Here is a 12,608-nt window from a genome sequence, read left to right as displayed (position 1 = left end):
CAGTCCTCTCCAGGCCCACCCCAGGAACCCAACCTTCAGGGCTGACTCCGCAGTGACCCTCCCTCACCCCCTCTCTCCAGGCTCTGCAGGGGACAGGGCTGCCTTTGCAGGGGTCCCGTTTCTGGTTGCATCTGCTCCCTTGTCCAGGACACAGAGCCCTGGGAGGAAGAGGGAGTTGGGAGACAGACAAAGAATTCCGTTGGAGCACCAGGAGGGGAAGGGGGTAGGCATCCTGGGGGTGGGGTGGGGACACGCAAAGAGGACCCCTCCCTTGCAGGTTGCTTTCCTCTGGTACCAGCTTCCCTCTCCCCCCAAGCTCAGAGCCTCCTCTTGTTCTCCTGATCATGCCAGCCAATGCCACCCCCCATCCTAGGCACAGTCACACCCTCCCATGCAGTGGGAGGGACACATCCTCCTACCCACTGGCCCCCGCCCCACGTCTCCCTCGCAGAGCGGGGGTACTCAAGCCACACTGCCCTGTTTGCTGCCATGAGGCCCCCCCCTCCAGCAATGTCCCAGGGGCGGGCCCAATGCCCACTGTACATGAGGCTGCATGAGGCGTCTGCTGGGGCATTGCTGAGCCTCCAGACTCCTAATTAAATGTTTCTTGTCCCAACCTGTCTGCTCTATCCGCTTGGGCTAGACGAAGGGAAGGGGGAAGGGGTCGGGGGGGTGGGGTGGGTGGTGGAGGTACGGAAAGGGGACAGCCTGAAGGTCGGAGAATGCGTTCATCTCCGAGAAGAGGGGTGTGGGGACAGCTGGCCCTGACAGTGAGGGTCCCCAAGCCTTCTCATTCCCTTCCACCCAAGCAGCCTGAGCCAGGCGGGGTCTGAGGAAGTGGGGCAGGAGGTTTGGGGGACGCCGGAGAGACAGAGGGTGGGGCTGCGGCCACTTTCGGGTTCGAGGCGCTCCTGCCTCGCGCAGGGGGCGGGCACACACCTCTGCATCTGGACCGTTCCTGCCCAGGCAGAGATGCCCTCGGAGACCAGCTGTACCCAGGGGCGGGGGCGGGGGGGCTCAATACCCACCCGAGATCAGCCTCGCCCCCGCAGCCCCCTAAGCCCGAGGCGGATACGTTGGCGGCGAGGACAGCCGTGGGGCCCTGAGATGTGACTCATCGGGAGCCTGGCGCCAGGGGGCCGCGGTGGCGCCCCGCCCCCAGCGGTGCCCGCCGCCCACCTGCTCCGGCTGAGCCGCCTCTTTCCCGTCCGCACGCTCGGCCGCGTCATCGCCCAGGCGAGCACGTCCTGTGCTATTTATAGGCAGAAGGGAGCGCCGAGAGAGAGGGGAGAGAGAGAGAGAGAGAGAGAGAGAGAGAGAGAGAGAGGGAGAGAGGGAGAGAGAGGCGGGGGGGGGGGGGGTGCCCTGCTCTCCCGGAGAGTCACCCATCCGGCTCTGCCTTCCAGCTCCCCCAAATCAAGGTAGGCCCCGTGGGGCCAGACCCTGGGTCCCCAACCGCTTTTTTGGGCTGCTTCAGGGATGACTCTAGAGCTTGGGGTTGGTAGGGGGAGCAGGAGAAGGAGGGTGACCCCCTTCCTAGGACCCCTGATGATGGGACTGGATAAAAGGGTCACAAACCCAGTCCAGCGTCTTAAAAAGAGGGGAACTCACACAAACAGTCACCTACTGTGCCGGGAACTTAATTTTGTTTTATCCTCTGAGGACCCAGTGAGGAAAGTGGTGGCGTCCGCTTTTCACAGATGATGAAACTGAGACCCAGAGATATTAGGTGGCTTGTCCATGGTCATACAGATTAACCAGCCCAACCTTTCCCCTTTTATACTTGAAGCAGCTGAGGCCCAGAGCACACTAGAAACTTGTCCAAGGTCACCCAGCAAATTAACGGTCGAGCTGGTCTCAGAAATTCTCTCTCTTGCCTCTCAGTTCAGCTCTTCCCCCACCTGACCCTGGGTCCCTCAGTGGCTTAAACCAGCACGATGGAAACAGAGACGCCTTGAAATGCTGGGCCGGGGGCTCCAGGGATCAAAACCCTACTCTACTGGAGAGGGTCAGAGCCTTTCAGCCAAACCTTCTGCACACCCACTTGCGTCTGCACCAGCCAGCAGCTGGCCTGGACCCCTGCCTCCTCCCCAGCTCATCTGACGCACTGCTGAGCACAGCACCTTCTTCCGGTGGCGGCTGGACCACTAACAGCATGCTCACAGCCTGGGGCTGGGAACAGCTGGTGCCCCCACTGTAGCCTCTGCCCTCCTCCGTGCCCACTCTGGGGGTAGCAGGACCAGCAACACCATTGGCCCGGGGCAGAGGATTTCAAGCAACCTGCTGGTGGTGCCAACCTACCATCTGGCTCTATTGTCTGACCCACATGTGTCCTCCATCCCCCCACCTCAGCCTGAGCTTAAGCTGACATGTACCCTGTGGGGATTGAGGTCTAGGGGAGACACAAAAAGAGGGGGAGTCTGGGGGCAAGAGACAAGAGGCCTCAAAGGGCGGAGAGATGGATACGAGGCAGTGGGTGGGGAGACAGACAGGTTCCCTCTGTGCAACCCCACCCATCTTGCTAGCACCACTCCCTTTGGCCCCTTCAGCCTTCTTTTTACCCCCCCACCATTCTTTTTTTTTTTTTTTTCTTTTTTTTGCGGTACGCGGGCCTCTCACTGTTGTGGCCTCTCCCGTTGCGGAGCACAGGCTCCGGACGCGCAGGCTCAGCGGCCATGGCTCACGGACCCAGCCGCTCCACGGCATGTGGGATCTTCCCGGACCGGGGCACGAACCCGTGTCCCCTGCATCGGCAGGCGGACTCTCAACCACTGCGCCACCAGGGAAGCCCAACACCCCCCCATTCTTAACACCCCCTCCCCAATGCTTAGGACATTAGAGGCACCTGCTGGAGAGTGCGACCAGCCAGTGTACCTCCGGCCTCGGCCCTCCCTGTGCTTTGGGGAGCCAGCCTAGGTGGTCCGTCTCAGCCTCAGAGAGAGCACCCACTGTACCCTGTACCCCTCCTCCAGCTTGTGGCCCTGCCGCAGCAGCTGTGCTCCGTACCTCTCGGCTGCAGCCCACTCCGAGTCACCCCCTCCCATGTCTGGAGGACTCAAAGGTGGGTGCTAGTGTTCAAGCCACACTGGTATTCTGGGGAGTCATTGGCCCCTCCAGGCCTCAGTTTCCTCCTCCAGAAATGGAGTTGGACTTGCTCACGGAGTCTTTACCTCAGGGCCATGAGCCCCTTTAAAGGGTATAAAGATATGATGGGACCAGTTGCAAACCCTTGAGAGAATGGACATGTCTTTTCATCAGAATTTCCCAAGGCTCCAGGACCTGGAAGAGACCCAGCGGTTACTTTAAGGGGTGACCCAGCGGTTACTTTAAGGGGTCTGCCTGCTAAGGGGGCCCTCCTAGGCACTGCCCTGGGAAGGGCTTAGAGGCCTGTGGTGGAAAGAGGTAAGCTTAAGCCTGGGGTGAGCTTCAGAAAGAAGTGTCTTCTACATGCAAGGCTTCCCAAGAGAGAGGCTCCTACAACCTGATTCTTCCTCCCCCACCACCGCGCCAAAAGTGGGGCAGTTTCCTACACCTTCAGTGACCTGTGAGAGAACAGCACCATCTCCTGGTCCATGGTGGAAACCTTTTCTGTGCTGCAGGCTCAGGAGCCTCAGTAAAGGTCCTTATCTCCTTCCTGTCATCCCTCTACTGCCTGGAGGAAGTGGAGGTGGGCGGCCTTCAATGCCCTTCCTCCTCTGGGAAGAAGGCATCTCATGCTCCAAGTAGCTTAGCCGAGGCCCTTCTTCCAGGCCACAGCTTCCCCACATGGAATGACAGGCTTAGAGCAAGCCTAAGGATACATTACGCACAGGCTGCTATGGTGGCAACAGGGAAACCAAAAATCAGTGTCCTCCCAGCTGGGGCTCTGATGCACATGGGTGGTGATGGGAGGTGTGGACTATTCTGTCCGGGCCTCCCTGCCTTGGGCTACCCACATCCCCACCTGTCCAGACTGCACGAGGACACTGCAGGCAGAGCTGGGGATAGGTCTGCTGCCCCCAGGATCGCTTTAGCCCTGCCTTTCCCACGCCAAGTGCAGATGGAAACGTGCCCAGTACCCAACCTGAAGACCCCTCATTGGCCTTCGCATTACTGCCCACAAGCAAGAGTTCCTCAGAGACCGGTAGACCACGGAGAGGTAACCAGGACGGGCACACCAGTCCTAGCTGTGCCCAACTTTCCTCCCCAGACTTCTGAGCTGACACTCCTGTATTTAACTGGCTGACTGACCCCTTCCACCTGGACACCTGTCACTCAAACTGCCACCCACTCCAAGTATGCAACTCGGCTCTTCCAGGCATTCTCCCCACAACTAGTTTCTTCTCCTGATCACCAAAGGCATCTCCTGCCCAGTCCTCCAAAGCTCGAGGCCTGGGGACCAAGCTAGCCTTCTTCCTGAGGTCTACAAATGTCCTATCTTACTTCATCTTGAATCCACTTTTCCCATTCAGGCCATCTTAACAGGTCAATCTAACATCTGGCTTCACTTCTTTTCTCATCTGCAAAATGGAGACGCTAATACCCTACTTTACAATGTTGTGAAAATTATAGAATCAATACAAGTCAGTGTAAAATGCCTCAGTACTTGGCTCACAGAGCAGATACTTTACTGAAAAATTCCTTGGTGGTTACTACTACCAGTTAATAGGCAAAATAAAACCTACTTCTCATTTGTAAAAAGGGATATGAATTAACTCAAAATTGCTGTGACAAGTGTGTATGTTATGTGCCTTTATTGTAATTTCTGCTGAGAAAGCATTTTTTCTTTGGGCCACTTTTGGTGGTTATAAACCAAAAAACAAAACAGGAAACAATCCTTTTAAGGACAGGAAAGAGAAAAAGTTTAGAAATAGAAATTGGGATGCTCAAGATGACAGTTTCAGTTCTATCTCAATAAGGCTGTCTACAGACAGCTTAGGCAGTAGTCAGCAGTTCAAGTCCAGACCATACCTTCTGGACTGGTGGTGGTTCAAATTCCCACCGTCCTGGAGTTCCAAGGCAATAGACCACAACCTCAGTGCAGTTGAGCAGTGCAAGCATATTATTTTCTGTTTTAAAATAATGTGACAACTCATGCCACAACTGAATACTGGTTCCCAACCAACATTTGAGACCATGTCTGAGGTGCCACTCATGCTGTGCTGAAAAGGGCAGTTTTGAGGCACAGTCTTTGAGGCTTGGGTAGAAGCCATTCCTCTCCTCCCTTCAAAGTAGGCCCCACACCCCATGGACGGAGGGGGCATGAGCCTGACCAGAGGCCAGGAGCCAAGGAAGAAATGAAGCAGGAACCCAGGGAAGGGCCCGTATCTCATTCCTCAGTTCTGGCCCTGTAAACAGTGAAGACCCACCAAGCAGCCAGAAACTGGAAGCAGAGAGGTAGGCAGATAAAGCCTTGTTTTTTTATTGAATGAGTGATCTATGTAATTGCTGAGGCCACTATGTACAGAGAAGAAAAGGAGGACTTTATTTCTTGGTCTCTTCCTCCTTGGACAGAGTCTTGATGATTTCCTCCTTCTTGGCCTGGAGCCGCTCTTCACGGCGCTTGCGGGCTTCCTTGGTCTTAGACCTGCGGGCCTCAGCCTGGTCCCTGGGTAATGGAAGAGAGAAGACGGGTGAGCTGCTGGGGACACCAAGAGCTCCTGCTTCAACTAGCCAGTAAGTCCCCACACTACCCTGACATTGATGGTAGGTGGTATGTGGGTATGTACAGGACAGAGCAGCATATACCTCTAACACAACAACTGTATTCTGGACAGACTGCATGTAAGTCAAGATGAGACATCAGCACATTTTAAATGTCTCAGGACTTGCCCCTGTGACAGACACCAATTCCTAAAGAAACTTACGCCAGAAGCTTCTTGCGAGCCTTGTCTGCCTTCAGCTTGTGGATATGTTCCATGAGAATCCGCTTGTTTTTGAACACGTTACCCTTCACTTTCAGGTACAGGCTGTGATACCTGTAGGTACAAGGATCAGAGGTTCTGGTCAGCAATGGGATCAACACAGAGGTTGGCCTGCGATCTGCTCCTCTACACAAGGCCCCTAAGCATGTAGGGTTCCTCTTGCTGCAGGCACTTCTTTCCCCCAACCCGGGACTTTTTGTGCAATTTCTAGACAGAAGAGCTCACCTGGCAGATAAACTTAATTCTTGGGCTGTCCTGATGGTGTATGTGGGCAGAAGAACAGGACAGAAAGGAAGAACTTTCTTAGAAAATACCAAGACACATGGCTCTCCCCAAGGCCAATGAGACAGAGCTTATATCTGCGCAAAGAACAAGCCATCGAAACAGCAATGGGTCTTGGTGGGCCCGAGAGAAGGTACTTACATGTGGCGGTCAATCTTCTTAGATTCACGGTATCTTCTGAGCAGCCGGCGCAGAATTCTCATCCTCCTCATCCAGGTTACCTTCTCGGGCATTCGAGCATTGGCAGTACCCTTTCGCTTACCTACGAGGAAGATGAGTCAGGCCCACTGTAGTGCATCTGGGTTACTAGAGCCAGCTGACTGGTCACAACGATAGCTACCCATTTCTGAAACGCTTTGTAACTCTTTGGGTCGTGTGCCAAGAGTTGTACCTCACGTTAAGTAGCTTTATCTCCACTTTACAGATGATGATCCCAAGTATTTAATTTCTTTCATTTACTCAATTTTCAAGGAAGCACAAACAAGGCAATTATTCCCCATTCACTCCACAGAAGGTGGATATGACAGGGCATGCACCAAGGCAGTATGGTAAGCTGGAAGGGCTTTAAAAAGGTGATGTGACCTTCATCTCTCTAGGTCATCCTGAGCCTCGAAAGCGGTTTTAGGATTTATTGGACATTTCCCAAGCATCCAGTAGAATGGATGGGGAGGGTACGGGCGTATAGGTGCTCAATAAACGTGACCTCTTTCTACCAATACCTTCAACTCCAACACCGGTGCCAACTTTCTGATTTGCAGGGAGAAAAACACACCAAGTATCATGGAGTAGGAAAAGGGCTCAAAATGAGTCAGAATGGGAAAGGTTTCTGAGTATGTCCTAGTCTAGACTTAATCATTTATCCCTAAGTCCTGGAGAAACGGGAAGAAGGTACTTACCTATGCCCATATGCCTGCCCTTCCGGCGAGCCAAAGTGTTTTTTCGGCATCGAGCCCGGGAATGGACTGTCACAGGCTTCCGGATAATCAGCCCATCTTTGATCAGTTTCCGGATCTGCTGACCTGGGAAACCACAATGCACCTGGTCAGTCAGGTGGGGCCTAGCCCCAAGTACACCAGTCACAACACAGAGTCCAAACAGGACATGCCAGAGATGCTGCTCACATCCCTGGTTTTCAAAAATGCTGAAAATTGGGGAACTTCTATTTCTTTCTTAAAAAAACAAAACACAGCAGCAACAACAAAAAACCTCTACCCTTTTAGATGTTTTACTGCACACTCCAAATATACATATTTGGGGATATGTGATCAAAATAGCATACAAATACAGCCTAGTCCTTCAGATCCTGTTTCACCTATTAGCTACCAGTCTAAAATAAGGATTTTTTGAGCACACATTACAATACCACAAACCCAAACAGGTAATGGATTTCCCTGATATTCACAAAGATTCCTGCTTGACCAACTTTCATCAGGTTCCTGAAGCTTCTCTTAGGCCCATCTGTACACTTCCTTGTAAATTCTAGTTTTAGTAAAAACTCTGCTTAAGTTAGTTAAGCAGAAGCCCCTACCCTTGATATCTGACCACCCGGGCCAGAATCCCCCTTACCTCCGCTTCCTTAGTAATTTTCTATTTTTAAAAAGAAACACTTAAGACAATGTTGTGTTAATTTCTGCTGTACAGCACAGTGATTCAGTTATACACATATATACATTCTTTATATACATATATATTCTTTTCCATTATAGTTTATCACCCTCTTAGTAATTTTCCATCCACGGATCCCCTACACCATGCTCCTTGGCTATAAATTCCTACTTGCCCACGCTATATTCTGACTTGAGCTCAATCTCTCTCCCCCAAAGTAAAATCCCATTGGTCCCTGTAACTACTGCAATTATTCTGAATAAAGTCTTCCTTACAATTTTAAACAATGTCACTGAATACTTTTCCCCTGTAACAATATTATGTTGAAGTCATGTGGGCACGTTGATGTTGTCTGCAGGACTGACACTGTCTTACTACTTTGAATTATATGCAAACAGGCCTCTAATAAAGCCTGAGGCCCCAGGTCTTTCCCATTCATCATTTCATCGGCCATCTCTACCCCGCCCCAGTCCTTGTACTGTCTCTTCACAAATCCTTCTCAGATATAAAACAGAACATCCACTGTAGCGATATTTATTAATATAACATTGGGTGGTTCCATTAACTTCCATCCTGTCATTCTGGCAAGTAGAGAACATCTGGCATTCCATATTGCTCTGACTCCTCCATTTTATAACCCCCCCCCCAAAACTATAAGCTCTCCTAGGTTTGTTAACAGTCAACACAATCGTGTCACCTTTCATTGCACAAAGAATGAGAAAGGCGTAGGATGAAGAAGGAACTTAGACCCAAGAACTCACGGGAGTTGGCATTGGCGATTTCATTAGTCTCATTGGGGTCCAACCAGACCTTCTTTTTGCCACAGCGGAGGACACTGGAGGCAAGCCTCTTCTGAAGCCTGAGCATACTGTGACAAACAGAAAACACTATCAGGTCCTGGAAACCATTCCTGGGCAAGAATGAGCATCCCCAACAAGACCTGCCCTTCAAAGTCTTCTAATGTTGTGAAACATAGAGGGGGGGAGGTGCATGTGTATATGCATTTAGTACTAAAGACAAACATGTCCCCCCCAGACTTTTGCCACCCACGACGCAGCCCCAGGTTAATAATCTTCCCTAAACCAAGACCTTTGTAAAGCTTTGCCTGTGCGTTCCTGTAGGGGGCAACAGCCCACCCTGGGATGTCGACAACCTCTAGGTTATGTCTTATTCTCTCTGTGTCTCAGTTTTCTCCTCTGGAAAATGAGACTAACGGATACAATTGGAATGAAGATGGGGCTTATGCCCTTTCTGGTACCCAGCACTAAAAACAAGTGTTTAACGTGAAGAATCCGAGGCCACTGGGCCTGATTTGCTAGTTAATCTAGTCTTTTGCTTCCTGGGCTCGTTTTCCCTTTCTTGTCCCAGTAATAAACTAGCCTTAAAATTTTTCTTATGACGGGTCTACGGGGTAGAAGGCATCAAGGTCCTAGGGATCGTTTCACTCTCGGCAGTCGGAGGCTTGGGGCCTACTCGCGACCTGTCTTACGTCACATGGAAGCAGAGATCGGCTGGGAGCCATAGATCGGCCCAGCGAGTAAGGGGGCCACAGCCCAGTCCCCGCCGCCGCCTTTCCTCTGCCCGCGTGGGTCTCCTCAGACACGTGTGGGGCGCGAAGCCCGCCTTTCCCCCGTCCTAGAGTTCCGGGGACGCTCCCCCACCCCCTCCTCTCGAGTCTGGGAGCTAGTGTGCTCCGGCCTATCCCAAGCTCCGGGACGCGCCGCTTCAGGGCCGCCTCCACCCCGTCTCTTCCAGCACGGGATGCGGTACCGAGCCCCGCTGTGCGGCCGCAGCCAGAATCAATATCAGAGACCCAAGAGCCCTTACCTCATGGCTGCGACCGCAGGGGCCAAAGGAAAGAACTTGCTCTCCCTAGGCTCCTCCCATTATCTGTGAAGGGGAGAGCCCACCCCCCGCTCCGCTTTCGCCAGTATTCCCCTCCGGTCCTTTAATCTTCCGCTACCCTAAAGTTACTTATATATTCTGTTAATACCCGGGATAATAGAAGTCTAATATCGGGAATCGGTTTTAAACTTTAAAACATAGAAAATATCTCCCTTCGGTATGGCAAAGTGGTATAGTCCGACTTCCTATTAAGCATGCGCAGCAAGGGTACCTGATCACGTGGGCAGTGGAAGCCGGAAGTCAGCTGGATTGCGCAAGCGGGATAAAGTAGTTTTACTAGAGCGGCCCAGTCCTCCCAGGCATACTGGACTCTATGGAAGGATGATTTGTCAGCGGGAAAAAAATGAAGCAAGAGAGGTAATGAGGGCAGATATCAGACAAAAGCAACCTTTTATTCACTCTCCCGGTAATTGGCAGCCCCTGGAGCGCAGAATAAATCACCAAAGACATTAGTGTATGTGTTTGAGCCACTGCGGCTCTAAATCTCTCAGTGCCTCAGTTTCCTCTTGTGTATAGTGTACCTAGTTCTAATATATCCGTCGTCTAGTTGTGAAAATCACATGAGTTAACGTTTGCAACTTGCAAAAGAAGGCATTAAGACAAGCTCCTTGATGGCGGGAACGTCTTTGGTTTGGCTCACACTGTATTCCAGCGGCCATGGAGCTTTGCATGTAGTAAGCACTTGAGAAATAGCGAGTGAGTGAATGAATAGTTGCGAAAGTCCAAAAAAGAAAAATCGAATGACAGGCCCTCTCATAGTTATTTCCTCTTGCTCTGGAGCATCCAAGGCAAAAAACCAAGGAGTACATTCCAGGGTCCAAGAAACATTGATCTGAGTTCTGGCTCCAACTCCTTGCTTCGCTCCAGCTGATAATCCTGTATCTATCATCTGAACTTTTCCTGGCTGCTAAACAGAGCTGAGAAGGTCAAAAAGAGGAAGGGAAGGGAATTCCCTGGCGGTCCAATGATTAGGACTCCGTGTTTTCACTGCCAAGGGCCCGGGTTCGATCTCTGCTCGGGGTAACTAAGATCCCACAAGTCACGCGGCGCGCCCCCACCCCCCAAAATAAAACTAAAAAGAGGAAGGGATGCAAAATTTATGCCACTTCGTCACAACACAAGTAGTGTCATCGCCATTTTACAGCTGAGGTAGCAGAAATTGAAAATCTAGGTCTTTCTGACTACAAAACCCATGCCTTCTCTATCATGCCAGGCTCTCCTGTGCCCAAGGGGAAGATGGGAGCCCTGCTCAGTATTGGCTCTTGGGGCTGGCCATCACTTGTTGCAAAACCCAGAGTGAAAAAGATGAGTCAGTGTGTTCCACAGTCTCCCCTCCAGCAGAACATAGCAGGTTGCCTTATTTTTTTATTTTTTATTTTTTTTGTGTGGTATGTGGGCCTCTCACTGTTGTGGCCTCTCCCGTTGCAGAGCACAGGCTCTGGACGCGCAGGCCCAGCGGCCATGGTTCACGGGCCCAGCCGCTCCATGGCATGTGGGATCTTCCCGGACCGGGGCACGAACCCGTGTCCCCTGCATCGGCAGGCGGACTCTCAACCACTCTCAAGCCACCAGGGAAGCCCTTTTTTTTTTTTTTTTTTACTTTTGACCACACTGGCTTAACGGGATTTTAGTTCCCCAGACCACGGATTGAACCCAGGCCCTAGGCAGTGAAAGGGCAGAGTCCTAACCACTGGACTGACAGGGAATTCCCAGGTTGGCTTACTTTAGGGTCTTTGAACCTGCACAAATCTTCTTCATGCTACTTCTCAGCTCTCCTCTTTGTGGAGGCCTGGAAGGGGTCAAACAAGGAGGTAACAGTTTCTCCTGTCATGACTGACCCCTGCACAGCACCTTACAGCATCTCCAAACACCCCAGCAATACATCTTTTAATTTCATTTCCCTCTTCTTCCCAGTAATCCCAGGTGACAAAGACACCACAGTACCGGCAAACCCATTTTACAGGAGAGGTGTGCTGATCTGTCCAGGGCCACCACCACAAAGAGCCTGAACCAAGTGGACACTAAGGTCTCTTGCCAGAATCCCCTACTCTTTTTCTCTCCATACATCATGGTGGGTGGGGTTCAGGCCTTGGGTATCTGTCCCCAGTTCAAGGATGAAGGGGGAGCAATTCTAGATCAAAAGTCATTAGATCTGGGAGTTTCCTGGTGGCCTAGTGGTTAGGATTCAGAGCTTTCACTGCGGCGGCCCGGGTGTGATCCCTGGTCGGGGAACCGTCCTGCGTGCCGAACAGCGCGGCCAAAACACAGGGAAAAGAAAAAAAAAAGGTCATAGATCTGACTTTTGCCAGTCTCTCCTGTCTCAACTCCACATTTCTTCCTTTTTCCTTTCTTTCGAGGAACACAGACCTCACCCAGGCCCACCCCTGGCCTTTTGGAAGGGCTTGGGGGATATTAGCACTAGGACAATAGGACTCCTGAGTGCCTAGGATTTCTTGTTGCTGTCTCTGCCGAGACTCCTTTTGGACACCCTCCCCACCGCAGCTTCAGCCTCCAGCCGGCCAGCACCACCATACTGGCGAGGGAGGGGACTTTCCGTTTGGTTCAAGTCGGCCTGGGACCACAGTGGGGAGAAAGGAGTTAAAGCTGGGTCCCAGGATCACCAGGGCCGTGAAGTTCCGGTGGCCCAAGCTGGAGTGGAATAGGGAGACCAGCTAGGAAGAGCGGTTTGGGACGGAAGAGGGGGGCGGTGCCAGCCATGCTAATCCGCACTTCAGCTCCATCCGCGCCTGGCATCCACTGGTATACTGCACCCCCCCGCACCCCAGCCCGCTCTCAGCCCCTTGGCGGGTTTCTAATCTCCCCCATAGTGGGCCACCCTCACCCTAGGCCAGTCGGAGGCTAGCGCCCGCGTCCCTTCCGCCGTCCTCCCATTGTCTGTGCAGAGCCAGCGGA

The 12,608-nt window shown here is 52.2% G+C and overlaps 1 protein-coding gene across 1 annotated transcript; it reads right to left on the bottom strand.

Moving 5' to 3' along the window:
* Positions 1–5,380: 5,380 nt before the first annotated feature.
* On the bottom strand, positions 5,381–9,643 carry RPL19 (ribosomal protein L19). Its single transcript, XM_079725815.1, has 6 exons — positions 9,618–9,643; positions 8,552–8,658; positions 7,082–7,204; positions 6,327–6,447; positions 5,847–5,957; positions 5,381–5,587 (listed from the first exon to the last, which is right to left on the bottom strand). Exons 1-6 carry the CDS (start codon positions 9,620–9,622, stop codon positions 5,464–5,466), a joined length of 591 nt encoding a protein of 196 aa, XP_079581941.1. The 5' UTR covers positions 9,623–9,643; the 3' UTR covers positions 5,381–5,463.
* Positions 9,644–12,608: the final 2,965 nt, after the last annotated feature.

Source organism: Hyperoodon ampullatus, assembly GCF_949752795.1.
Source record: "Hyperoodon ampullatus genome assembly, chromosome: 19".
In the NCBI taxonomy this organism is placed as follows: domain Eukaryota; kingdom Metazoa; phylum Chordata; class Mammalia; order Artiodactyla; family Ziphiidae; genus Hyperoodon; species Hyperoodon ampullatus.
Note: the sequence above shows the minus strand (reverse complement) of the source record. Positions and strands in the feature narration are given on the sequence as shown.

Coding starts and splice junctions, on each gene's coding strand:
- RPL19 (XM_079725815.1), bottom strand. Junction 7,205..8,551: donor AATCGCCAATGCCAACTCCC/GTGAGTTCTTGG, acceptor GTGGTTTCCCAG/GTCAGCAGATCCGGAAACTG. Junction 5,588..5,846: donor GCTCGCAAGAAGCTTCTGGC/GTAAGTTTCTTT, acceptor TCCATTACCCAG/GGACCAGGCTGAGGCCCGCA.